Source organism: Cyrtonyx montezumae, unplaced genomic scaffold, assembly GCF_038088225.1.
Source record: "Cyrtonyx montezumae isolate F1298 unplaced genomic scaffold, pur_monq_1.0 scaffold_18, whole genome shotgun sequence".
Lineage (NCBI taxonomy): Eukaryota > Metazoa > Chordata > Aves > Galliformes > Odontophoridae > Cyrtonyx > Cyrtonyx montezumae.
The window spans coordinates 8,413,272-8,441,013 of record NW_027071914.1 but is presented as its reverse complement, the minus strand read 5'-3'; the positions used below and the strand labels follow the sequence as shown (position 1 = coordinate 8,441,013).

Sequence of the window (27,742 nt, the reverse complement as noted above, 5' to 3'; positions counted from 1 at the left end):
ACTTCCTGCAGAGCTCTACATTACACATAACTGGCCGTATACCAACTATTTAAAAATTACTGATCGAGGAGTTTACCATCAGGACCCCATGTTTGAAACTGAGTGCATTAAATGGGAATATAAAGGTGGAAAAATGATGCTTCAGCTGTCCCAGGCTGTTCTGCTCGGTCCCCACTGCCTCTCCCACAACCTAGTGTGCAGCACAGCCCTCCCCCTGCTCCAGCATTCCTTGAGATGCAATTCAGAAGGAGACCAAGCCAGTGGAAAGTGGGACTGAAACTCTTCGTACGGGAACTGTCAGAAGTGGCAGGTTGCTAAAAGCAATGCAAATGGCACCTGGCCAACCGTAACAGAGCTGTCAACAAAAGCTGACCGTCAGCCATTGTGGCAGCAAGGGCTCTGGCAACTGCAGGGGAAACGTGCTGGCAGCTGGAGAAGGCTTCCCTGGCTCTGTGAGGGAGATCCATCCTCCCTGCAGAGCAGGCTGCGGTGGGACGTCCCTCTTGGGAAGGGCAGACATCAGGGCCAGCATGGCAGGGCTCTCCCTGACTCATAAGAGCCTCAGTGCTGCAGATCGCAGTGATTTCTGGGGACTTTCACAGCAAGAAGTGGCTGAGCACTTTTGAAGCCTTCTCAGGCCCCCAGTTTTACACCTTGCCAAGAGGCATGCTGTCCCAATGCAAGGCTACGGAGAGCGGGTTGCTCAAGCGGCTGACTTGAAGCAATGGGATTAAGAACAGATACAAAAAACAAATACATAAAAATAGTTCCCTGTTCTTGAAACACGAGGCCGTGTGACCTCCTAGAATAATCATTTCTGGACTCCCTATGTAAACACACTAAGGACACGCACAGAGCACAACCAGGAATCACAGCCTGGACTGCTCAAGTTCGTGGAAAAGGCAGAGTGCAGCTGCAGGAAAACCCAGTGCTGCAGCCTACCACCTCCCACGGCTCCTCCAAGGAGACCTGAAGAATGTCCTGGCTACAGGGGCACATGGAAAGGCCCAAAAAACAGCTTTGTGGGGCAGCATCATGCCAGCTCCCCTACATGCTCCAAGGCTCGCTGGTGTTCATGTAAACCAGAGGCACGTGAACAGCAGCAGGTTGGAAAGCAATGCTGCTGTCACCTGGAAAGACACTTCCATGGGGCCCCAGGACACCCAGCTCTGCCCACCCATCACTGGCAGGCATCAGCATCCATGCACAGGGCTCCAAGGGCACAGACAGACCTAACAGCCTCCAGCAGACAGAGCTGTCTGCAGAGCTCTTTCAAATGGGTTTGAGCCTGTGTGGTCTTGGGTCCAGAGAGACTACGTACAATAAACCTCTCTGTGGAAAACTCCACAGATTTCAAGCATCTTCTGCCAGCAGAGGGGAAAAAGCATCAGTCTCTTTATTCCACCCGCCCTCTCCCACACCCTGAGACATGGGGAAACAATGGGGAGCCCAGAGCCCGGCTGCAAGGAGAAATTCAAAGGGACCAAAGAGACCAAAGCAGCAGAGGGAGCGAACCGCAGCAGAGGGAACGAACCGTAGCAGAGCAGGGTTTAATAGAGAAAAGGGAGTGGGAAATTGTAAAAGGAAAAGAGGGAAGAAAAAAAAAAAGAGGGAGGTGGCTGGAAACAAAGAAAGTTCTTGGCAGCGAGCTGCTGTGCTTGGCCCTTCTCCATCAGCCTTCCCCGCACCAGGAGCACAGGGCTGCTGAGGGGAGCGAGGGCTGCTGTGCCCCAGACACTGGAGCTGGGACATCAGCACCAGCTCCATCCTTGGAGACCATGTTAGCCCTGTTCTGCAGACAGGGACAGCTGGGAGAAGGGCCCTGCTGGCTCAGATGGGAGCAGCAAGGAGAAGCGATAGCAGTGGGACATCCAAGATGCCACCATGGTTTCTCTATTTTAGCAAAGGAGGGAGGAAGAAGCAGCAAGGCAGAGTGCAGGGAAGACATTGGTAATGCAGCCACAGGCAGCATGAGGACAGGAACATTCCCTCTATCACAGCAAATATCCAAAGCCCACACACCCAGGACCTGCCAGGACCAACCAACCACATCCTCTACCTCTGACTCGCCCCTTCCACTCTATCCTCCTCAACAACAGCTCATCCTGCCCTGCTTTCACACAGGTCACCTGGGCACAACACTGTGCAAAAGTGCACGGCCATGCAGGATGCAGGGACCCCAAGGACAACACACTGAGCCTTGCTCAGTTACGGCGCAGGCTCCCATCACAAAGCGTGCACACCAGCTTGTTTGCTTTGAGTCACACTGAAGGTCAAACATATGGATGCATTTGTTTCCTATTTCCCACAGCTACATGAAATGTCCAGAAAATGGAGACACCCTCCAAAGCAAAGCTGTGAGGGATCAAGTCACAGACCTCCGAGCAGGCAGTGCGATGGCCCTTGAGGCTGGGGCTCACTGCTGAGCTTGCACATCAGCTTTCCACCATCTGCACTGGCTTTGGCAGATGCTTGCCGGGCAGGATTTGGCCCTTCCTCTGAACTGCGACATTCAAGATTTTCTCCAGCCTTAAGTAACATGAATGGGAGAAAAATGAAGGTTACTTGGAATTGGATTGGTGGTTTCACCTGCAAAGGTTGTGCTCCCTGAAGCCTCAGCTCTCTTGAGAAGTGAAGAGTGGGAAGGTCTGATCAGCTCTTCAGTGCCGTGCAACAGAGCAACAGCAGGTGCAAGAATGGATCCAAATCTCTCCCCATCTACAAAATACGCTGCCCTTGGCCTGCCCTAAGCAGAGCATCAGCCAGCTGACAGGGAACAGGAGGAGATAGAGCATCAAAACAACACCAAGAGCCCTCAAACTCTCAGGGCCAATGCCAGATGCTCAGAAACTCTTCAAACAGACTCCAGCATTCCAGGTTCAGCATTACTTTATACAGTCTATTTTCATTTTTCCAGCTCAGCTAATAGCCACCGGGTGGATTTCACTCCATTTATTTTACCCTCCTGGCTCCCCACAGGACATTCCAGCCATGCCGGCAGCACAGTAGCCCTCCACAGAGCATCGCACTGTGGAGAGTCACTCCCCAATGCTCTTCTTAATCCAAGCAACCACTATGATTCACAAGAGGGAAAAGTACAGCAGATGTACATGGTGCAATGGGGCCAGGTCCCCTCAGAGCTCTGACCCAATGACCAACTCAGCACTGGGTGGCTGTGACACAAGCCCATGGGATGCAAGTTTCCCAGAAGACATCTTCTGCTCTATACATATTAAGCACACAGGAACAACTGACTCTGTAGATCAGCAGCCCTCTTCCTCTCCCCAGCTGAGCATTCTTCTCCAAATACTCAATAATCAATTCCAGATAAGCAATGGGGTTGGGCTGTGTGATAAATTTAACCACAAACAGCCTCCTAACTGCAGGGCACAGAAGCAGAGAAGTTACCACCATTAATTTGCAACTTCCAAATTAAAAAATATAACTTTTTTAATGTGGTTTTAGTCAAACTTGTTTTTAAATGCCTATCAACTCTATAATCTAGACACCAAATCCCAACACCGCTAATTACTTTCACAAGGCACCTGCAGATCCCAATGAGGTGATTAAACACATGTGGGTAATGCCTTGTTTCAAGTTTGCCATCTTGTTAACCGGGCTTACAAAATAAATGCACGCTGCACACTTGGTTGAAATTTCCCTTTTTCCAAGTGACATATGTATGCATTGAGGTTGGGAAAGGAAGGCCTGTAAGAGCACAGCCCAATACGCCAGCAAAAACATGCACGTGCTGCTCCTTCTTTCTTGATTGATGTATATGCAATTCTGTTTTGTGCCTGGGAGCAGCCAGTTAGAACCATATGAGTTAAGGGAGTGTTCTTGGCAGACAGGACTGTGGAAACTGAATACAATTCAACTGCACGGTAATTAACACGTGGAACAAAACACACAAACTGTGGCTGCGTTAAGAAGAAAGCTCCCGAAGCTTGCAAGAAAACAACCAATGTCTAGATTCAGTAAGCCAAAGCCTTATTCCGGGGACTTCTACTAGAGAGTAACCAACACAAAGCTATAAAAAGATCTCACATGGAGTCCTTTAAAGGAAAATCTCGTCTGGTTTTGTTTTGGGTCTTTTCTGAATAAACATTCATTTATCAGAATTTGAGACGTGGCCAGACAATAGAAGTGACAGTCCGTTACTCTGTCGCCCAGAACAAATATTTTTAAACTCCGCTTTTGGAGTTTGCCTTTCGAAACAAATGCAGTATGGACCCAGAGCTCTCACCACCAGCGTTCCCGAGCATCAGAGCGCCAAGACATGAGCTGTAATCCCTGCAAATGTGACTGCAGGGAAACGTCCCAGCGGGCTGACCCCCGCTCGCTGCCTGACAGAAGGGGCCCATTTGTTCTGAGCAAGCTGATGGAGCTGTGCATGTCCCTGCTCACTGCAGGGGAGCTGGACTGGATGACCCTTAAAGGTCCCTTCCAACTCTTAAGGATTCCATGATTCCTTCACTCCAATAACGGGCTCTGATAGTTCCACACTCAGTTGTTCTCCTGACAGAGCGCAGCCTGCTATGCACACCCACCCAAGGAGCATTTCTCCAACTACCCCTTTTTCCCCTTACCGTTCAAATTAAAAATGCAAATGGCACACCTGCAATTTAAACACCAGGCTTAGCAGGTCAGGAGGCTGAGAAACAGTTTTGCAGCTGCAGAGCGAACTGGAGGCTCCTACAACTTGGAAGCCTGGCTCTCCTTCCCTTCTCGGCCCTTCCGCTTGTACGATCTGAGCTGGTTTGACAAGAGCAGGAGGCAGAAGTGTCAGCCTCACACCATGCCAACATCACAGAAGTAAAATCCTACCAGGAGCACAAGGTCAGCTGCAGGGGTAAGCAGCAAGGCAGCAGCACACCAGGCTGGCACTCTCACACTAGGACTGGAAGCACACAAAGACACATTTGGGCATTTCAGTGAAGACACTGGGCTGTGTTTGGCTCTCCCATTAATCCCAGGGGGTACCCTCCACTGCTGCCATACCCAGGGGAAAAGGGAAAGCCCAGAGAAAGGCTCAGGGAGTGATGCTTCCCACAGCTCCGCCTCCGTCTGAGCAACACCAGCCCCTCACAGCCAGAAACACAGCCTCAGCCAGCTGGGAACAGGCCACAAAGGGTTAGAAAGGATGGAAATACAGAGGCCCTGTGCAGCCTCTGTCCCTGGAAACTGTTACATGTGACATCGCTAGTGGGGCTGCAAAACTCAGAGGTGTTGGAGGATGAAGGCTGAGGCAGGGCTGGAAGGAGAACTGCAGCACTGGGTAAATCTGAGAACTCTGCTGCCCAGCTCCAAAATGGCATCAGAGCATTTTTTGAGAAGATATATACACTCCTAAACCAGCCCTTCCCCCAGCATGGGAAAACGTGTCCTGCTTCAGACCAGAGCTGTGAAAGCACAAGTTTTTGTCTCGGTTACACAACACTTCTTGTACCGATCACCACGGTGATGGGCAAAGCCTGAGCACAGCCGGCCTCTGCCCCCTGCCCCACCGCAGGGATCAACAACAGCTCTGAAACAGCGGTTTGATCTCACTTCTCCGGGAAACTGGAATGCCACGGCTCTGCTGCGGCCTCACACAGCCGACACAACTGCACCTTTGTCCTGCTGGATGAAGAGCAGAGGCCGGAGCGGAGCGTTCCAGGTCAGCCGCAGGTCGGGCAGAGTGGGGGCAACGGGGAACAGCCGAAGGACCCTGGAGCCGCTGCACTCAGGGACAGCGCAGCGTTTGTTCCCAAAGAACAGACACGAGAGTGCAAAGGCTTAGCACATAACATTTAGTGGCCGAGTTGGGCTCGCAGACTGCCAACAGATACAGTCTAAAGAGATGACTCAGCCGTGATTTGCTGCCCCTCCTCTCTCACTCTTTGCAGGAGGGGAAAAAGAAAAAGAAAAAAAAAAGGATTTGACTCCATACAATTAACTGGCGTTGTGAGTCTGCCTCGTTCCGATCGATCCCCTCCAACAAGGCGAGTGCTCCATTCACTCCAGCACTGCCCTGGCACGCTGCTGCCCGCCCCTCCCTGCCCTCCCCAGGCTCAGCTCGTGCTGGCTCACGCGGCCACGCTTGGGTCCAAGATGAGTACAGGGGAAGGCTGGAGGCAGAGGACTGAGCCGCCAGCAGTGCAGGCAGCAGCTGGCTGAGCACCCTGGCTGCACAGCTGACTGTCATGAGCTCCATGTAAACGCTCTGCTGTCGCCTCCACAACCCCGGGATCCAGACCCAGGAGCTGCCACCCAGCCAGCAGCACCTCTCTCTTCTCTAAAGTGCTGCTGTCCCATTTTCCATCCTGATAGGATTACCCATCCTGTGCCCAGCTGCCCTGCCCAAAGCACATCGCACCCAGCACTCAGGCTGCACGTCCCAGCAACAGGGACATGGGTCTGAGGGACAGCAGGAGCCCAAGGGCTGCATGGAGCCCCAGCAAAGTATGGGAAGGCGCAGAAGGGAGGAGCAGCCCCAAGTGACCCCAGCACACCCGTTGCAGGACCAGAGGACGATGCAACAGCTCTGCCAATACAAACACAACTGCACGCAGCTCATCAAGCTGCCTCATGTACATGGTGCTCCGGATCCAATGCGCTGCCCAGCCAGGATGAGTAACTCTGAGATGGATGCAGCAGGAAGGGGGCACAGCCAGAGCTGGGGTTGACAGACACAAAGCCAGGGAAGGACAGGAGGAAGGGGGTGGCAAGGGGCTGGGAGGCAGCCACCATGCTGCAGAGCCAAGGCGCTTCCCTGGACACAAGGGGAGGGCTATCAGTCCTCCTTACCCTTTCCTTAATCCTGGCTACTGCTCTCCTCAGGCTGTTGCCACACACGGTTCAGGGGAACCCCTGAAAAGCCCATGACTGCCCAGAACTGCGGCTGCCCGACAGAAGTGGAGGAACACTGTGTCCCCATAACCCAACAGCGCTGCGAGCACTGTGTCACTGGGTCACCCTGCTCCAAGGCGAGCGGGGCGGGGAGAATATCTCAGTCTGTGCTTTATTGCTACTGCCAAGATTCCCCCACAAAGTCTCCGTGGATGCCTGGAAGCACACCAAAGTGTAAATAAAAACAATTAAAAAAAAAAAGAAAAGAAAAAAACCTCAACCCCCTCGAGGAAGAGGCAAACCCACGGCTGCTCGGAAGATGCCACGGAGAGTGTAGGAACGTGATCCTCAGGCAGAAGAGGTACAGGGCACGGCTCGGCAGAGGACGGCGGCACCGTCCCAGGCACAGAGGACAGCAGCCGGCTTCCCCTCGCACCGGAGCCCCGCAGCCAACAGGTCCCACGGCCCCCACCCGCAACACGGCGGATGGATGCGCTTTTCGGACCCTCCCGGCAAACCCACCCCCGCCGCCCCGTCCCGCAGCTCCACTCCCCGGCACATCTCCGCGTCCCGCACGGCGGCGCCCCGGGAGAAGCGGGACAGAGCCGGCAGCACCGCCCTCCTCCCGCCCGGAGCTCCGCCGGGACCGGCAGCGCCCGGCCTTTGTTTGCCCAGGGCCGGGCCGGGCGCGGCGGAGCTCCCCGAGCCGAGCCACTCACATAGTGCTTGTTGGGGATGCGCCGCTTCTGCACGTCCAGCACCTTCACCTCCGCGATGCTCCGCCTGGGCATGCCTCTGCCCTCGCAGCCCGGCGGCCCGGCGGGGAGCGGCGGCGCTGGGGGAGGCTCTGGCGCACGCAGCCCGGACCGGAGCCTGCAGCGCCGCGCCGAGCCGAGCCCGGCCGAGCCGCCCGCCCGCTGCCGGGGGAGGGAGGCGGCCCCGCACCGGCCCGGCCTATCCCAGCCGGAGGGGCGGCCCCGCCGCCATCCGCTTAAAGGGGCGCGCGGCTCCACCCGGGCCGCGAGCGTGCGGCCCCACTTCGGGTGGTGTAGGAGTGGCGGCTCACGCGGCGTGGAGAGCCGCTGCACGGCTCCGCACGGGAATGCAGAAGTTGCGTCGGCCCACGAGCGGTGCTTTTCTAAGCAGCGCGTGTGGAAAAAGCACTGGAGGGCTCCGCGAGCGCGCCGTGCCGCTCTTTCTTCACCCCGTTGCTATATTGCAAAGCAGCGCCCCGGGGCGATGCGGGAGCGGGAGCGGGAGCCGGCCCGGCTTCCTGCTGCCACAGCCTGCGGCTGCTCGCCCTGCCATCCATGCAGGACGGGTCCAGGTCTGTGTGTATTTTCTGGCTTAGAGGACCTGGACCTCTCGACCCCACTCTTCCACAACTGCCCCCAAGCTTTCCTGGTTTGGTCACAAACAGCAACATGCCTAAAGCACTTCGGAAATGAGTTGAGTAGAACGCAGAGGTGAACTGTCCTACGCAGGTAAACTTCGAGACACTTCAGAGCTGGGGGCTGAGGCACTGCACTGCCCTGCCCCCAGCAGCCCGCTCCTTGGCAGGGAAGGCAAGGCAGCAACCCAGCACTGCTCCGCAGCAGCTCCACCCATCGCCCGCTTCTTCCCAGCAGCGACTCAACACATGGCATAACCAACAGTTCTCCTCCCCAATGGGCTTTTAATTACATTACGAAGTTACCCAAGCATCACGCTGGCAGGTCATTAACTTTCATATGAATTTAATTTAATCATAAACTCATCTCACTCCTCGGCTGCTCCTTAAATGCGGCTTGCTTGTGCTATTAACTTTGCTATCGCTGCCGCAGAGAGCCATGGAGGTGCAGACAACAGATGTTAACCTGCAAGGTGAGGGGAATTCAGTGAGATGTGGAGTCGGAAATGCCACGTCTGCTGCTGTCCCTCTCGCTTTGGGTGCCGGCTTGCTGTGTGACTGCGGGATGCGAGGTGTCTGCAGTGACGGTGCTGGGCATGCTGGTCACCTGCATGCACTGCTGGCCTCCTGCATGCCGTTAATTCGATCTAACGGAGCGCACAGGCTGACCCTACATCCCTCGCACACTGAAAGCAACATAGCCAGGCTGATCGCTCTGCTGCTCGCTGCCTCTGGATGTTGATACAGAGCCTGTCACCTACACACCCTGGACTCACTGCTATGGACCCCGGGATCAGCCCGCACGTGCCTGGGAATGTCAGTGAGTGTCAGCACCGGTGTGAAACCACGCGCACAGTGAGCTGTCACTGCTGCTTTCAGCGTCAGTACAAGACAGGCCCTTCAGTGCCCTGCATGCTGGCTTACTGCCTTTAACACTGGCCCTGCAGCCGCTGGTGGGAAGCCGCAAGAGACAGCCATCAGACCCCAGTGGCCGTGAGAGGGAAACCTGAGCAGCCCAGGGAGACCGGGCCGGGCTCTGCCTGGGCAGCTTTGCTCTCAGCTCCCCATTCAGTGCACAGAGCCTTCAGACGTTCCTCTGCTGCTGACTTCACTTCCTGAATGCTACAACATCCCCACGTGGAGTAGCATGAGACTGAAGGCAGAAGCAGAGCATGTGAACAAGCTCTCGTGGGCCCTCGGATCCACCCGCGCCCATCCTCAGGAGTACACGGTGCTTCGCTGCCCGCCCACTTCCAGCCCCTCTCCGCTGTGCTCTGGATGTGCCCCACAGTGAGCGATGCAGTCTGTAAATCACACGAAGGGAACAGGCAGCTCGTTATGCGCAGGAGGTTCTGCTGTGTCTTCCAGTGCAAACCCCCTCCAGGCTGCGGACGCTGGCAGAGCCACGTGGCCGCCCAAAATCAGTCAGAAGCACTTCAGCATCCGCACGGAGCGGCAGGGCTGCGGTGCTGCTGAGGTTCCCGATCCCGGGAGCCCGCTGCAGCTGCCACCTGCTGCCCGGCGAGGGGAAGCGCTGCCCGGCCCGGGGCACGTTGCAATAGGCGATGCCCGACCCCCAGCCCGCAGTCCTTTCTCTCCCCGGAGCTGCCCGAAGGCCTTCGCAGCGTTCCCGTGGGGGGCTCGGAGCCCACGGTGCGCAGAGGAGAGCGAGCAGAGCCGAGAGCGGCACAGCTCTCGTGCAGCACAGGCTGCTTCTCCGGGATGTTGTCTCTGTTTTTATGAAGAAAGATTTTTCACTTTGGCAGATAATGGCTATGGAGTACAGCGGTACTTTCCACCTATTTATAAGTGAGAGCTGTCACGGTGGAAGCTCCCTCAGGCGCTGCCGAGGACGGGCGGATGAATGAAATACTCCCGAGATGCTCTGAATGAGGCCACCTTCCACCAGGGCATCCCAGGGGACGGCTCATTGCGTGTACTCAGCTACTCCATCTCTGACTTACTGCATCACGGAGCAAGGAGACGGGCAGCCCGGTGCTTTGCAGCCCGTGCAGCTTCTGTTAAAGCCGGGCAGTCTAAAGAAAAAGAAGGAAAAGGAGCGATTTGCGTCCTTCCCCAGCAGGATGCAATGCTGCTCTCCACCAAGCAGGGGCACCCGAGCACTGCTCTCACCCATCGAGGAGCTGCTGAGGGTTTGGGTCAGAGTGAGCTCCAGCATCGTCGCGAAGATGCAGACACGCCCGGGTTTCTCAGTGTGTTACTTTATTAGAAGGCTCTTTACATCGTCGTGATGAGTCCACTGAAGAAGTTTTTCAAAACACTTAAAAATCCTTTGATTCAAAACCCACATTTAAAAAGTGCCCCCCCACCTCCCCACCCGGATTTATTTGTGGTTACTTCTGAACAGGAAACAACAAAACATCCTCTTCTTCAAGGGAGGCAAAGTAACCTACCTCCCCATAAACGTGACAATCGTCAGATGTGCTCCCCTGCCCTCTGCCAGGAGAGGGTTTGGTGCTACAGCCCCAGCGCACCTGGAGGAGCAGAAACAGGCAGGGGACAAAACCATTCCCATCCTCTATTAGCAGAAGCAAAACCATGCTGCTAACTTCAGGCTGTGAGTAAGCTGGAACTGGAGGAAGGCGCAACCCATTTCCCTCAGAGGATCTAACCAGATCTTTAAAAGCCTCCAGAAATAGCCCCCATCCATCGCCACAGCTGCACAGTATTCAGAAGGCCATCAGAGGGGCAGCAGCCCCCTTCAGCTGGACAAGGTATGGGAGCAATGCTGAGCTGCAAGACGTCCTTCTGCAGGGCACACGTTCTGAACCAGAAGCCACATGCCAGGTACTGCTTCCTGCAACAACCATCATCTTACAGAACAGCTGCAGCCTGACCCCAGCAGGACAGGGAACTAAACCACCGGGGCTGCTATCATACACTTCTGTCATACTAAAAGGCTGAAACAAGCACATTGTCCTGGTTCAGGATCAACCCGCCTTCATTTTCATGTCCCAAACTGGTTCTGTCATCGTATCTGAAAGGCACAACCATGCTTTTGGAGCTGGGAGAGGCAGCCTCCCTCGGGCAGCCCATTTATTGCAAAGTCACCACGCAGTCTGCTTGCAAAGGGACCCAGCACTTACATCTCTAGGCTATGTTTATTAAGACATTAATGATGTGGATTCAGAAGAATGTTGGAACAGCCCAAATGAATGTAGTCTTGCTAGTTTGCAGGAAGCTTATAAATACGTATTATGAACTCTAAATGGGTAGAGAATGCACTCCTCAGATAAAGGTCTGGGAAGGACCTGGAGGCTGACTCGTTCAGATAAGAGAGCTGGGAGCACAGAGTGCCACACACCACCTTGTTCTGAAATGGCAGTACATCTCTGAACCGATACATGACATTATAAAAGTTATTTTTTTAGCAGGGACATTTGTTCTTACACAGAACAATTATCCAGACATCGAAGAGAGAAAAACCCAAGTGCTACCAGACACCCTTTGGCCACTGCCATTGCATGAAGAGGGCCGTGCTCAGTGAGGTCTCTGTTCCCTTTCCCAGGTCCGTGCTCTGGGTCCCACCCAAAGCTCAGCTACACAGTGCCTTGTGCTGATGCAGAACAGCACCCACCTGAGACATTGCCATGGAACAGAGGGATGGAAGGCTGGCCTGCTGTTGCTCTGCTCAGCCTGACACTAAGCTGAAGGCCAGGAGAACCATCCAAGAGACCTTCTCACTTCACAAGGAGATAAAGCAGGGTTAACAAGCCACCATGACCTGTCTTTGCATCTCCTCTTCCCTTGTATCCCTTGTTTCAAGACTCCTTTGCTTCTTCCTGTGACCCTGACCTCAAAGGGGCTGACTTACATGGCCCACACATATGTAACACTTAAAAAAATATCTCAGGCACATTTGTGACCACAAGAGCTGTTGCAGTAACACCCCGTGGCCAACCCCTCTCTGCATCACTGTGGGACTGACCACCATTACAAACTCCCACATGCACTTCTTCAGGAGACAAAAACCTGCAGGCAGTCGAGAGGCACAGTGATGAACCCCGTGTTATCAGCTGCAAGTCTGAAGCCTGGCAAGATAACGTTAGCCAGGTGCAGAGGGATTGTGGTGCCTGCAATCACAGCAAATGAAATGACAGTGAAAAACTGAAGGCACTCTGACAGGTTGCCCAGCAGGTCCCTTTTCTTCACAGTCTGTGCTGGGAGGAAGAGGAAAGAACGAACCCAGCTCACTCTTCCAAAAGGAAAAACATCCAAATCACTGTCTCCCTTGAGACAAAGAGGGCCATGGCAGATACAAATAAATCTAAGGCAAGCGTGGGGGGCAACAAGGCCAAAGCTTGCATAAGACACCACCAGGGATGCTTTGTCCCAGGCTGGCTGGTTACAGAGGACTGGGGAGGAGCAGCCTAACCACTGGCAGTGTGCTTGAGGCCCTGTCTGCTGCTCCTGCTCAGGGCTGGTATTCTTCAGTTCCAGCTGTTGAGCCCGCTGAGCACCAGGCTCACGGCACAGGCAATGCATTCAGCTAACAGTGCAAGTAAACCACAGAAACTGTCCCCCCCAAGTCATGAGCTCTGCTGAGCGGTCCAGACTCTGGAAAAGCCTCCAAAACATCCAGTAGCATCTCCCAGTAAAGGATAGAGGCACGTTTCTGATAGAGACAGCACAGGGACAGGTGTGTGCCGTGAGAAGAGGCTGCTGAGAGTCTTCCAAGTCCAAGATGCCCCACTGCAGCCTAGGAGAATGCAGCAAGGCCCAGCTGGTGTCCTGCCAGCCACAGGGTTACGAGCTCTCTGTGGAGCTGAATGGGATGAACTTGGTGTGTTTGGTTGGGGATGCTGGGGTCTGTTCATCTGCCTCCATGCTCAGCTTGAAAAACATCTCCTGCTCACGCTTCTTCTGGTTCAGCTCATCCTCAAGGGCCTAAAGCAAAAGGAAAGATAACAAAAGGTACATCTGAGAGGGTACCAAAGCTCTGGACATTGCCCCCCTCCAACCATCCCAGCAGGACACAGCCCAATCTGCAGGGGGTGCAATACCTTCTTCCGTGGCCTCAGCTTGTCCCGCCACTCCTTCATGTGCAGGTTGTGATTCTCATCCAGGGACTTCAGCTTCTGCGTTTCGTGTTCAATCAGGAGGTGACACTTTTCATTCTTAACACAGACCACAAAGCAAAACACTCATTAAGGAAGTGGGACTGTAAATCCTGTGGTCCAACAAGACCTGCAGTAGCCAGAGGGCATCCAGAGCACTAAGCTCCAGGGCCACTTTGCCACTTCTAGCTCACTGCAGCCACTTTTACAGTGGCTGGAGCTTTTCTGCACATCTGAGGGGCACAGGTACCTGCAGCTGCTGGAGCTCGTTCGTGTTGCTTTCACACTGGGCTAGCATGTCCTTCATCTGTGTCTCGTGCTTTTGCTGCTGGTGCAGCCTCTCTGCCTTTTGCCTCTTCTCCTCCTGCTGAGAAAACTGGAAGAGAGGAAAGCAGGAGCATGTGTGAGCATCGCTGCTCTGATCACTGCAGCAGGTTAGAATTTGGGAAACGGTTTCTTCTTTCCAACCTGAATTCCTCAGTGAAGCACTATACCCCCAAGCCAACCCTCGACCCAAGTGCGTGGTCTGACCTGTTTTATCTTCTCCCGCTGCTCAGCTGCACTTCCACTGGAGTGGATATGAAGGCTCTTCTTGTACATGGCCATGCGGGTTTTCCCTTCGCTCCGCTGGATTTTGGGGAGCCGAGCTTTCTCCTGCTGTTGCCGAATTTTCAGCTGCTCTATCATGCGTTGGTTGTACCGCTGCATCTGCTCCCTTTCCTGCGATGTACAAGACAAGCTATCAGGAGGAGACACGCGTCAGATGTGCCAACCTTTGCTCACTGCTGTGGGAATCCCCCAGCTGACATACAGGATAACGTTTCCAGAAAAAAAAAGCAAGCCATAAACCCCATCAAAATTCACAGCTGCTTCTTTTGTATGTTAAATGCAAGCAGCACAGAATATAGATCCCAAGCAATCCATAGAATCACCAAAGACCTACAAGATCATCCAGTCCAGACATCTGCCTATCACCAACAGTTCTCACTAAACCATGTCCCTCAACACAATGTCTAAACGCTCCTTGAACACCTCCAGGGTTGGTGACTCCACCACTCCCTCAGCAGCCCACTCCAGTGCCTGACCACTCTTTTCAGTTATCTGACCTGAGTGTTATTCTTGTCCTTTTGGATTAATAATGACCAAGACCTTCAACTCCTAGCCCACATTCCACTCTCATTTAAATCCTGAACAGGAAACATCCTTTACATAGACACCCAAAGACCCACCAAGCAGCACACAGGACCATTACAAGAAGGAGCTAACTGTTCACCTTCTCATGCTTCCTGAGCAGCTCATGCCTCTGGAGGAAATACTGGTCCTTTAGCTGCTGCTTGACAAGCTGGTGCTTCTCCTGCTGCTGACGCTCCTCAAGATCCCAGATGCACGCCTCCCGGTCTAAGGAAAGGAAGAGAGTCAGGAAAAAACCCATCCCAGCCCCTTGGCTCAGTCACACACAGCACCTCGAGCATGAGTGGTCCTACAGGTGGAAGCAGCAGAGCAGATGTAGAGTGTGACCACTCACCACCTGTTTTCCGAGCAAAAGTGGTTGCAAACCATATTAGAGAATCATTTCTTGCAATTATGAAGTCAATTGGTCTATATTTGTAAAGTGCTTTGAAGATTAAAGCACTATTTATTATTATTGCTAAACATTTCGACAGGATCTGGCAGGGCTGTTTTTTCTAAGTTCTACCCTGCCAGCTTGCAACTCTGCCACAGCAGCTGTTGCGTGGGATGAGCCAGCAGTGGATGAGGCCATTGTCACAGCATTTGCTTTCTTCTTTCTCAGCCTTTGCCACCCACCTCTCATGAGCTGCTGCTTTTTGTTCAGGCACTCGCGTTCCTTGTCACAGATCTCTTTTTTGTTCTGGGCAGTGATGTTCTTCATGGCTAGCTCCAGATCTTCCTTCTGCTTGGCCAAAAAATCCTGTTCCTGGGAGGAAACAGCAATAACAGCATGAGCCTTCCTCCTACTGCAACGTGAAAAGCATCTGCTGGTATTTTACAAGCTGCCAATCCCTCAAGGAAGAAGGATGCTTCTATCTTCGAGTAGTGGCACTTCTCTCAAACCTTACCATGCTTTGTTTTCTTTGGGCAAAGTCATCCATCTTCACCTTCATGTTCTCTTTGCGCTGTTGCCGTGGCAGTTTTTCAACCTCATTCTTGACCTTCAGAGAGGGAAAGGAGATTTATCAGCAGGTAATTTAGGCCAAGAAAACACCGTGGAACATTGCTAAACATCTAGACCACAAGAAACACCCTAAAATACTGAAGAAAACCTAAGAGCTTGCTGCTGAAATGCCAACAGCTGCTTCTCCCTTGAGAGCTGCTATGGAGAACTGTTTACACTTTGCTGGAAGGAACAGATGCAGGAAGCCAGCTTCCCTCCATCTGACCCCAAACACACCTCCTTCTTCTTCTGCTTCAGCTGCTCCATGAACTTCACGTGGTCCCGTTCCTGCTCTAAGCGAATGCGCTTGGCCTCCTCCCGCCGGCGCAGCGAGTGATCTTGTTCCATCTTCTCAATCTGCTGCTTCTGCTGCCGCTCAAGGTTCTCCAGTTCGGTGTCGTAGAACTTCTTCTTAGCCTGCACAGGAAGGGAACACAAGTCAACCTCAGTCCCCTCTGAGCTTCATTTTCTCAGTTTTTTTTAAAGGCAGGTGTAGGTGTCCTCACACAAACTGAGCCTCTTTACTGAAAATAGAGGAAAGAAATTCGTGCAGAATGATGCACGAAGTGCACAGGGCAGAGCCACCTCTAGCACAAGCTTGAACCATTTTCTAATTTCTTCTAGAAATGATGCATTTCAACACTTTCTCCTTGCTTAAGTCCTGATCTGCAGCATCCCACTGAGACACACAGCCCTGAGCAAATATTAACAGGCAGCAGAGTTCAAACATAATGTTTCTTTCTCTGCTCCAACACAGCCTTTGTGTCTGAACTCCCTGCAAGCAGCAGCGATGGAGAACACCAGCATCAGTGGGGCTGGGCTGCAAGCTGCCACAGGGAAATGGTACAAGAAGCATATGTGGGGCTTTTGCACATTGCACCATGTGGTGAATAACCTCAGAAATGAGAAGTGACTTCCTAAGATGGCAATTCACAGACGTGGCACATCAAGACTTTAAAAATCTAACAGCGTGCAAATGATTGATGCCTCCCAGCCTGCTGCAGGAAGATGGGGCTACCAGATGCACAAGCTAAGGTGAATTAATAAAGGGGTATTTTAAAGATGGCTCACTAAAGCTTTACAGAGACTTGACTACAAAACCATTTCACTTCTGTGTACGCTGCCCACAGAGGGACTAAGTAAGTCAGCATAATGTATCCAATTTATACTCAAAGACTTGCCAGTTTTCCTGCTCTCAGATCCTGACCACACTGCTTTCCTATGTGAAGAGGTTTTTTGTTGTTGCTGTTAAACACTACAGCACTGTAACTCTTTTCTCACAGTAGCAATAAACAGACACGCAAGAAAAGACCACTAAAGAGGAATGTCCTGAACAACCCTTCCCCTGCCACACTCTGCAATAGCAGTGTTCCCTAAGCATGTATCACCCACAAAAGGCTCCATCCTCCACAAACACATCCCATCCCTCAGATCCCAAAGGGCTTCTCAGCTGTTCTGCCACAACCCAGACAGCACTGCCCTGTGACAGAGTTTGCTGGGACGAAAAGTCAAAGCAGCTAATAGCCAGCAGCTCCCCTTGCCCACGTACTGTCATCTCTTGCTCAAAGCGCCGGAGCATCTGCTCCAGCTGCAGCTGATGCTTGCTGTTGAGCTGGGACTGGTTTCGGTGCTCCTCCTTCTGAAGCAGACGCAGCTCCCTCAGCTCCTGGCGCCTGCAGAGGGTTAAAAGAGAGAAGGAGAGAGAAACACCATCAGATGAGCTGCGTGCCTGAGTGGAGATGGCAGAATCAATAACCAAAGCACTGCAGGAGTGAATGAAAACTGCATGGGCATCCCTTAGCTACTGACTGCTGGAAGCACAGGCAGGAGGTAAAAGCCAGCAAAGCAATATGCATCGTTCTCTGTGACACCAGATCACTTCAAGAAAGCAAGATGCTAATTACATTAACTATTGGCAGGCTGTCACTTTTCATAAGGACAGACTGTTAGCACTCAAGCCTTCTCCAACAAGCCTTGACAAAGTTCCTAAGGTGACACTGCAGGCAATGCCTACTATCCAGATTATTGCATGTATGTCTTGAAAACATGGCTCAGGGCAAGCTAGTGTTGTGCTTGCCTGCTCCCAACACCCTGCATCCGTTTGTGCTCACACCTGGGTGACAGAAAGGGCAAAAAAGACAAAGACAAAACCCTGCCCTACCTACCAAGATGTTGCATCACTCCCCTCACTGAGGGGAAGTAAGGCTGAGAGAGCTGGGCTTTTTCAGCCTGGAAAAGAGAAGACTCTGGGGAAACCCTGCTGTGGCCTTCCAGTACCTAAAGGGCCTTATCAATGAGATGGACACAGACTTTTTCCACAGGCAGATAGTGACAGGACTGCTTCTACTTGTGGAGAAGATAACGCTGCCCAGCCTGCCTCCCTGCCCTCCCTCCAGCCTGGAGGCCAACTTGCCTGAGAAACCTCATCTCTTCATCCTTCTTCTCATCCTCGCTGATGATCTTTGAGGTGGTGACACTCACCTCTACTCCATCCACCACAAACTTGCGGGTGCGTTTCAGAGTCTTGTTGTGCATCCTGGAATCCTGCATTTGGCAGAGGAGGAAAGAAAAAGGCCATGAAGCAGCCCCACTGCTGCACAGGGTACAGAGCTGGAGATCTCAGAGCATTTTTGATGCCGTTGTTGATAAAGAATAAACACAAGAAGGAAAACACATCAAAGCAGGCTTGGAGTCACCATTCAAATCATTCAGTCTTTTCTATATGATGGATGGAGTAGTGTGATTTCCACCCAGCAGAACTGCAGTGCCTAGAAATGCACAAGCAATGAAGCTGGCAGTGTTTCCTTCTAAGTCCCCTGGGCTCTCTGACCCACAGGTGCAAGGCAGCTGAGGCTGTGGCTCCAACACAGCTACAGAGAACTGAGCCAACCCTGCATAACATCTCTGAGTTCATGTCCCTCTGGCTCTCATTACAGTGCTTTTCTAATCACAAGCAGCTCCAAGCTCCTTACAGCAACCTCCACAAAGCACAGCATGGTATCACTTCTACTCAGGCTGAGGAAAGCGAAGAAGCCTGCATCCATTTACAGGGCCTGCATCTGTAGCCTGGCTGAAGGGCTGCCACTGGGCAACGGGCTTCTCTGGCAAATAAATAAGGGCAGGGATACCTAGATTCACAGAACCACTGAAGTTGGAAAAGTGCACTAATACTATCTAGTCCAATTGTCAACCTATTATCACCATGCCCACTAAGCCATGTCTTTAAAGCTGTGCAGTCCTATGGGAAAAGGGCAGTAATGAAATGGGCTGAGACTGCCCAAAGTCCTCTTGTTCTTACACTGATGGCCACTACAGAGAACATGGCACAAGAGCTTCCCATGAGCCTGCAAGAGTCCAAACAAGCACCCAAAGAGCCTGCAGCAACCAGAGACAGCTGAAGTTTAACCCTGGCAAACAGCTGGGCACCACAGAGCTGCTTGTTCACATCCCTGCAGCTGAATGGGGGGAAGAGAATCAGAACGGTGAATGTAGGAAAACTGTTGAGATAAAGACAGTTAAATAAGAAAGAAAAATAAAAGAAAACAAAAGAACTCTACAACTAAAGAGAAAAGAACAAGTGATGCACAGTGCAATTGCTCACCAGCAGCCAAATGATGACAAGCAAGATCCCAAGCACTGGCAGCTTTTATTGCTGGCACCCTATGGCAGGGCACATCCCTTTGGTCAGCCTGGGTCAGCTGTCCCAGAGCTGTGTCCCCTCCCAGCTCTTTGTGCATCCCAGCTCCTTGCTGGCAGGCAATATGAGAAGCCAAAAAGACCTTGACTCAGTGACTCAAGCACTGCTCAGCAATAGCTAAAACATCAGTGTGTTATCAGCACTGTTTTCATTACAAATCTGAAACATAGCATCCTGTGAGCTGCTATGAAGAAAATGAACTCTGTCCCAACCAAACCAAAACGAAGAGCAATAGAAGCACCAAGGGTAATGACTTATCCACTCAATAACAACGTAGCAGTACCTTAGTGGATAGAACAACATAGAAATTGTCCCTTCTCTGGCTGCAACTTGCCTGGCTCTCTGTGCACAAAACCTAGCAGCATCAGAAACAAGGGCAGCACAGGGCTTCTCTCTGCAAAGCAAAGCCCGGGGGAATACTCCGTATGGAACAGAGGGAAGGGGCAGTAAGAGAAACCTGCTTCCACATCTTTTCAGTAAACAAATAAGCAGTGCTCTTTCCTCAACCGTAGAACAGGAGCCCCTGGAAATCACAAAACATCCTTGCATGAGGAACACCCAGCAGCTGGGAGGAAGAGGAATTGAGCTGCAGGCAAGCTTGAGAGCAATGAATTGCACCACAAATGCTGCTGGTTGAGGAAGGAGCAGCACAGGCTGTACTTCCCCATGCCCCAACAGCTTGTCGAGCAAGGAAGAGACACCAGCAGGGAATCCAGGACCTTCCAGCAGCATTACTCCTGGAGAACAGCTCTGCTCAAAAACCTTGCTTGGAGAGATATGATATCGTTTGTTGAGACTGCCCCCAGTCTCTCACTGGGGCAGACCAAACTGCCATCTAACACACCTGTCTCTTTGATATTTACTCTCTGTAAAGTCAGACAACTCCTTTCCCCTTCCAGGAGAGCAATTACACACGTGGCATCATATGTGTATTCAGCTAGATCCAAGGAGACCAGGTGGCACAGGAAAGGCAATGAGGGGTAAACTACTATGCAAGAGCACCACACTTCCCTTGTTGGCAGATCTACATTGAGTGTGGGCTCCTGCAGGGCAAACCAGAGGAAAGCTTTGCCAAGAATGGAATTTGGGCACATTGCAGTGCTGAGAAGTTATCCCTCATGAATGCTACTGGATAAACATCTTGTGCAACATATCTCTTTGCCCCCTCAAGTCACACACATTTCTTCCCCTAAAGCTCAGCAAACATCATTTGAATTATTTTGCTTCTTCATCTAAGACACGCTGACCTGGCTGGCTCTGGCTCACAAGCATTCCCAGCCTCCAGAAAAACTCTGCAAAAGCCAAAAAGCCTGGGAGGCCTTCGAGCAAATCACTGCTGACATAAACCATGCCAGATGTACAGCAGGTTGGAGAACTAAAGAAAGTCTTTTCTGGACTGGTGCCTTCCTCCTGGGGGTAGGTATTCTAGGAAAGAGCAGGGAATGATGGGCAATACATAACGTTTAGGAAGTGATATTTTGAGTTCTCTGTTTGAGCTTGATCAGACTGCACACAACTGCACAAGTCAGGCATGGCTCCTCCAGATTTCTCCAGGAGCTAAAATTAGCCACAGAGCACTGATCTTTCATTAGATTTCAATGCCTGGGACATGCAGCAGCTCCACTGGGAGGTTTTCCCCACTTTGAGGACATGCCACATGCTCATGGCACAGCTTAACCCAGCACTGCCACGAACCTTCCTGGCTATCCCACCGAACAGCACTCTGCTCCTGCGTGGCACTGAGAGATCTTTAGGTCACGCTAAGGGATAAAAGCCAATGTTCCTGGACCTCTGCTGTCATCCAGCCTCTGTGCTCTCCCTTGTTACCCACTCCCCCCCTCCAGGCACATGGCAGACTTGGGGCAATTCACTCATTTTTTCTGCAGTCAGGAAGTCCAATGTACGGAGCAAAAAAATCTTCCAAAAAACCTTCTGGTTTCTCAGGAAAGAGTTAAATGAGGTATAGATGCATACATGCACACAGTCTATAAAGGAAAGGATCTAAATTTCAGGGACTTGGCTAAACAGAATACTCAGCATTTCTTGTGGGTTTGCTGCTCTTCCTGCTCAACATCCCCTACCCGGTGCTCTCACCTTCAGGGAGATGGAACCACTCTCTCTGTTGAGGGACAGGTCAGCAGACAGGGAGATGGTGAGGTCCATGCTCTCTGAGGCTGATGTGCTGCCAGAATCCGAGTCCCCCTTGGCCCGGCTGCCAGGGAACACTGCTGATGAATCCAAGCTTCCATTGGCAAGTTTCTCCTCTGGGAAGTTTTCCAGGTGGCTGCTCTCTGGCCGGTCCACCATGCTCCTACGCTCCTTGCTGCTTGGCATGGGCTGCTTGTCCCCTCCTGCTGAACTACCCCGCCGTGCAGACAACGAGATGATGTCTGGTTTGCCTGGGGTGGCTTTCCCTTCATCTGGACCAGAGCTGACCAGGATTTTAGTGGAGTGGCTGTTCACCAGCTTGTCACTGTCACTGCTTATCCCTTCATCTGAGACTTTATCACGCTGCCCGTTCACCAACTCCTTGTCAGTCCCTACAGGACCGTTAGCTGTCTTGAGTGATGAAGAGTCTGGAGGTTTGTCCCCATCAAAACTCAGCTGACTCGCTTCAGAGGGGTCTCGCTTGTGCTTCCCAGGCAGCTGAAAAGACAACAAACAGAAGATGCTGGGTTTTGCACTACTACTTCAACATATCTGCAAGTCCCCATGCTTCAGAGTAAAGTCGCCCACAGCTGAAGAGACACTGTGAAGAAATCTTCCCTTTTAGGACATCTTCCCCGGAATACTGATGTCTCTTTTCAAAGGAAGAAAGGTAGCTTAGTGAAAGCTCAGGCTCTTCATCCTTCACAGCCCTGCACACAGCATCAGCTCTGCGCGCTCCCCTCCCATGAGCTGGGCCACCCGCCAGCACCACTGATTCCCTATGTCCTCGACAGCCACTGAAAACTGGCCCCTCTCTGGTCACAAAACTGCTTTCCCATACACCCGAGGGAACCCAGCAAGGCAGCAGCCTGCTCCCATTGGGGATCTAGGAGAAGACACAGGATTCAGCCTTCTGCAGCCAGGCTGGGGGCTTTTCATCCACTGCACTCTGTGCCAAGCCTGGCACCAGGCTGGCAGGGGAGAGCTCACCGAGGCTGACTCGGACGAGTCATCATCCTCTGCCTCATCCCGGCTGTCCTCGATCTCCTCCAGCACCTCCGCCTTAGCCTCAGCCACCAGCTCACGCAGGGCGCGGTTGCTGGTCACCTTGCTAACGAAGGGATGCTGAAAAGCAAAGTACAACATGTGAGACACCAAAAAAAAAAAAACAAACAGAGCAAGGGTGCTGAGATGACAGTAAGGTACACATCTTGCTTTTATACAACTGCAGAGACCTAAGGGCATGGTTTTTGCCAGCATCACTAGGATTAACCCCCTAGATGAATTTACAGCTTTGTATGAGGGAGGAAACGATGCTGAGGTTAAACCTCAGCTCTGTAAACATGTTCAAAGTGCAATCCTCTGCAAAGCTCAGTTATGTCAACATTCCTCCCAGAAAGCACCAGCTGCATTTAAACAAGGAGCTCTCATTGCAAGGAGATGTCCTCCTGCCTGCTGCGGGTGGGCTGACCCTGGGGTATAGGTCTGAGCCCTCAGGGCATTGCTGGGGCAGAGCAGGGCAGCAGGAAGCCTCTGTGAAAACACAGAGAGGGGAAGGTTTAATTGAAATTGAGCTCAGATCACTCAGTAAACAGTGGCATGTTTGTGCAGAGCTTCAGCAGGAGGCTGGGGAGTCCCTGTGGTTCGCAGAGTACATCATGCACTTCCTCTTCTTGACTCAGGTAAACACGCATCCGCCATGGGCTGCCCCAGTGACAACCAGAGCCATTCCTCTCCCATCTGTCACTGTGCAGCTCCCAGTGCTTATGGGGACAGAGCCCTCTGCACAGGCTGAGCTGAATGCAGGGTGGGAAGGATGCAGCAAACATTCTCATGTTGCAGTGTTTGCACTCCATGGAGGGTTGTTTTGTTACTTTAGAAGGTAACAGGAGGAAAACAGTTGCATTTAAATTTGGTATAACTAGTTATAAAGTGAGCTGGCTGCCACTTGGGCCTTTTTAGGGAATGGGAACCACTTGTACTCCAGCTGGCATCAATAGGAACTCTGCAGCTTGCACCAATGAAAAAAACATAGCTGTTGCTTTTTGGAGCATCTTAGTGGCTAAGCAGTATTGTGGCATTGCTGAATGAGAGCAAGATTATCTGAAACCCATCTAGAGCTCATCATCACCTTTTTTTCCCCCCAGAAAAAGAAAAGAGAGTGAAGTTCAGACGCCCATGGCCCAGTGAAGACCCAAGGAGCAGGGCAGTCCCATCCTGGGTACTGCTGGTTCCTACCTCAAGCAGCTGGGCTGCACTGGGTCGGGTCTCTGGGTTCTTGTCCAGTGCTGTCTTCAGGAAGTCTCTGAACTCCAGGGACCTTCAAGCACAGTCATTGAGAGCAGCTCAGAATACAGAAAGACCTTAAATACCTCAGGGGAAAGCTCTCTCTCATGGGTTTTGTATCTCCTTGCAGCTGGCCACAATCCCTGCTTCACTCCCAGCATGGGAAGCCCAGCATTCAGTTTTTCAGATTATTTGTAAGAGAATCAGCAACATGGCCAAGCGAGGGACTAGATCTTCCCTTATCTGTGATGGCAACAGGCAGCAGGACAGAGTGCCAGCTGCTGTGCCAACACCCTGTGCAGAGAGATCAGGAAAGGACACCTACATTTGGCTTTCCAAAAATCCCAAGAGAGGCACTACTTGGGAACAAAGATGCTCCAGGACCCAACCCCCTTCAGCCCCATGCATGACTGCAAGGGACCAGAAACCCCAGAGGAGGGCACCATCAGCCCACAGAGCACAACTCCCAGATGAAGAGTGCATCTCTGACTCAGTTCTGGCTTCCGAGCAGCCTCAAGGGCAGCACTGACCCACTAGCAGTCAGTGGTGGCTCACTGTCCTTAGGGATCCTGTCTACTGTCTGTCACAGAGCCAGGAGCTTCCCTCAGACAGCAGCTCCCGGGGTCCCAGCACAAAGCCAGACCCCAGATCCCACACTAGGATCTCAAACTAAACACTGCTGTGATAAAAGCTGGCTCTTCTCTTGAGGTGCTACACAAATTGGAAGACGTGCTCCAAGCTTTGCTGCCCAGTGCGCATCACAAATCCCGGGGTGCCCCCTCTCACCATTTGGAAGGGCAGCTGAGTGTGGGGGGGTCAGACTTGGCAATCTTCAGCAGGACTCTCATGGGGTTGAGCTCATGATGGGGCGGCTCGATCTGGGCCATTTCGATCAGCGTAATTCCCAGGGACCAGATGTCTGCTTTGTAGTCGTACGGAGTGTCCTTCATGGTCTCACACATCACCACCTCTGGGGCCATCCTGCAAGGGGCAGAACAAGGAGCAGGGGTGATGCCACAGCTGCTGCCGCACTCAGGAGCCTCTTACCAAAGATTAAAAACACTTAAAATCATCAGTAGTGCAGCACTGGAAAAAAAAAAAAAAAAGGCCTTTCCTCCCAGCTCTGGGTTTGGGAAGTAGCAGCATCTTGTCTACGGGTCACGGTCCTCCCTCTTCTGCAGAACAGCTGAGGCAGCCCAGGCAACCCACGAGAACCCCCAGGCCATTGACATCTGGCACAGATGCTGCTTCAGACAATAAATTAATACTTGCCGACTCCATTCCTTCAGCAAGTTGGGTGATTTAGAGGTTGCATTTCTGGAGCGAGGAGTCGTGCTCATGTGCTTGGAGCTGCTTCAAAGCACGTTCCACCACCCAGGCAGAGGGGAGCAGCCAGAGCACACACGCAAGCACATGTGTGTACCTCACTCCTCTGAGCCTGTGGCACGGCAGCACCACGGGGCACTGTGACACTGCATAGTGCTCCACGCCACCGAGGTTCCTCGTGGCTCCCTTCAGGCAAGAGGAACCCTTGCACATGCTAGTGGTGGCCCAGTCTCCCTGTTAAAATCCTCGGTAGGACAACGTGGACAAAAAACGCACATCCCATCAGCTCCACGTTTCTGAGCAAGTATCATTTTCAGAAGAGCGAATCCATCGTGCGGCTCCTTACGAAGGCAGGATTTCTTCCTCATCAGGTCACTCACCAGTAAGGGGTTCCAATGAAGGAGTCTCGCTTCTGCAAGGTTTTCACGTTTTTGGCAGACACCCCAAAGTCAGCTGCAAAGAGCAGTAACATTAGATGCTGCAGGAGAACTGAAAGACCCTTCTGAATTAGCACACTTGGCTGAAACACAGATTTAAAGGCAAACACACACTTAAAGAAAGAACGCGATACTACGTGCTGTTTCCAATATACAGAGCATCAGAAATTAAACTTGCTTTTGGGTACACAACCACCAGGGACCTCTCCCACCCATGTGCTATGTATGACATAGGCCGAACAAACCACCCCTGCTGTAACCCAAACATTATACATTTAAAGGGAAGTTGGGATCTTTCCCACAAACAAACAAAAGCAGCTCCATGACAAATTTCTCTTAACACTACTACTTCATAACAAAAAGTCTCATTTTACTCCCCAAAAGACAAAGCACTGTTGTATTCTTTGTCTTCTTTTCAATCCTGTACACAGCAGCAGCTGCATGATGCCATTCCCTGACTCTGTCCTCCTACAGACATTCGCCAAGCCAACACAGTAAGACTTGAGGGAGGCACTGAGCTCACCCCATGTCCCTTTTCTCTCCACGATGGCAGTGATGACATTCAGAGGACTTGCTGTCCATCCACAGCCTGAGCCCAAAATATCCTTAAGCACAGGTCGCTGTTGGCTCAAGGCAGCAGAGCACCTCTTATGCCAGAGCACAGAAAGGTGTCCAACATCCTGGGCTGGCTATGCATGGGTTCCCATTTTACAGGCCATCCACGCATCTCCACTGGCACCCACAGACACATCCCATGAGCGCCCACTGGAAACCCCAGGCAATGTCTAAAAGGGATCTGTACCTTTCCAACTAGACTCCAAAGAGAAGGCTGCCTTCTCATCCTCCCAACTAGCTGGACACCAATTTAACTCAGATCTGAAGTGAACTGGCAAAGTCTCTCTTTGGCACCACTCCCCCTGTCACCACCAGACCTGCTTTGGAGATAAGACAAATTCCTTCAGCTCCCAGCCCTGCCAACTGGCACCCCTCACAGGATGCTCAGCAGGACAAAATGCATAGAAATCAAGTTCAAAATATGATTAAACAAATTCATGAAAGAGAAGTCCATCAAGGCTCTGGCTTGGGGTGAACTGGGAGGGTCCTCCCTGCTCCACACCACTTCTGTTGATCAGTGTAGAACCCTCACAGTGCTGCACCCTCCCACCAAAAGGTGCTGCACCCACTGTAGCCACTTCCCTTGTCAGCTCATGGGGCACACACAGACTGGGACCCCCAAGAAGGAAGGCAGTGACATCCCTTCCCCACCTGCCCTCCCAGCAGCCCATCTGTGGACATTGTGAGCGAGAGCTGACCATAGACACCTGCTTGGGACCAGGCAGTGATGCTTCTCAACCACTTCTTTCCTACTGTAATCTTTAACTCCCTACCAGGCTACAGAATACACTGTATTTCCATCTGCAGCAGATACTGAGAGAACTCCTCAGCTAAGCACAGCACTCTGCTTGATGCTGGATTTGCCCCACTGCATAACAGAAAGTTTTCTCCCATCTTTTCCTGCCTTAACTCATCAATCAGCAGAGAAGCAGGACAACTAAATGTGCACACCATCCCAGTCCCACTCCCATGCATACAGCTGATATAAGAGTTGCATCCATCGATCCCAATCATGTTACACTGAAACACAGCACCACAACAGCCTCCCCCAGTGACTTAGTGTAAAATGGTCACAAAAGCAGCACCATCATCAAGCCAGTGCTCACACAAACCCTGTGCTCACCCAGCTTGATGTCGCCATCCTGTGTGAGGAGCACATTGCCAGCCTTCAGGTCCCGGTGGATGATTTTTTTGCTGTGAAGGTAGTAGAGAGCTTCCAGCATCTGGCGGCAAATCACTTGGATCTGGGGCTCAGTAAGGCCCCGGTCCAGCTCTGTGAGGGAAGAAAGGGCTGTTAAACGGGGCAGGGACTTGAACTGTCTTCCCCTGAGCCTCAGTAAGGCATGGACAATCCTGTCAGACCATTTAAAAACCACTGTCCATGGAGACCAGTGCAAATCAGCTTACTAGCATAATTTGTTCTCAAAGCCAGCACTCAGCTCGGAGCTCCTGGTCCATGGCTTCCTACTGGGATGCACAGCAGAGCTGCCTGGTCCAGAATCAGCAGATGATGGGGACAAGGACACAAGCGAGGCTGCAGGGGCTGCTGCATGACAGTCCCTGCATGATTGGAAAACAGGTCCCTGACTGAGAACTGAGTCACTGCAGACAAGCTGGGTCTCACCTGGCACAGGGACACTAGAGGACAGTGCTGCAGGGAGCAAAGAGCTGAACTCAGCTGCAGGTGGCAGCAGGGCTGAATGCAAGTGTGAACACTCCTCAGCTATACCCCATTACCCCAGGAGTTGTCCTCTATCGCAG

General features: G+C 52.1%; 2 protein-coding genes across 5 annotated transcripts in view; both read right to left on the bottom strand.

Moving 5' to 3' along the window:
- Positions 1-7,667, bottom strand: part of SH3PXD2B (SH3 and PX domains 2B) — a 63,401-nt gene extending 55,734 nt beyond the window's left edge. For all 4 annotated transcript variants that reach the window (XM_065734569.1, XM_065734571.1, XM_065734570.1 and 1 more), the window contains exon 1: positions 7,551-7,667. In XM_065734569.1, coding sequence (XP_065590641.1) covers positions 7,551-7,622 — 72 coding nt within the window. In that variant the 5' untranslated portion in view covers positions 7,623-7,667. The remainder of the gene's footprint in view (positions 1-7,550) is intronic.
- Positions 7,668-11,587: 3,920 nt separating this feature from the next.
- The window catches only part of STK10 (serine/threonine kinase 10), a 41,278-nt gene continuing 25,123 nt past the window's right edge, over positions 11,588-27,742 (bottom strand). Inside the window, exons 4-19 of the mRNA XM_065734568.1 lie at positions 27,105-27,254; positions 25,310-25,382; positions 24,390-24,584; positions 23,556-23,637; positions 22,308-22,442; positions 21,264-21,815; positions 17,886-18,016; positions 17,022-17,145; positions 15,710-15,889; positions 15,378-15,470; positions 15,106-15,235; positions 14,573-14,697; positions 13,831-14,019; positions 13,550-13,675; positions 13,246-13,359; positions 11,588-13,129 (exon numbers count right to left, since the gene is read on the bottom strand). Of these exons, the coding sequence (XP_065590640.1) occupies positions 12,989-13,129; positions 13,246-13,359; positions 13,550-13,675; positions 13,831-14,019; positions 14,573-14,697; positions 15,106-15,235; positions 15,378-15,470; positions 15,710-15,889; positions 17,022-17,145; positions 17,886-18,016; positions 21,264-21,815; positions 22,308-22,442; positions 23,556-23,637; positions 24,390-24,584; positions 25,310-25,382; positions 27,105-27,254 (2,540 nt within the window). The 3' untranslated portion in view covers positions 11,588-12,988. The remainder of the gene's footprint in view (positions 13,130-13,245; positions 13,360-13,549; positions 13,676-13,830; positions 14,020-14,572; positions 14,698-15,105; positions 15,236-15,377; positions 15,471-15,709; positions 15,890-17,021; positions 17,146-17,885; positions 18,017-21,263; positions 21,816-22,307; positions 22,443-23,555; positions 23,638-24,389; positions 24,585-25,309; positions 25,383-27,104; positions 27,255-27,742) is intronic.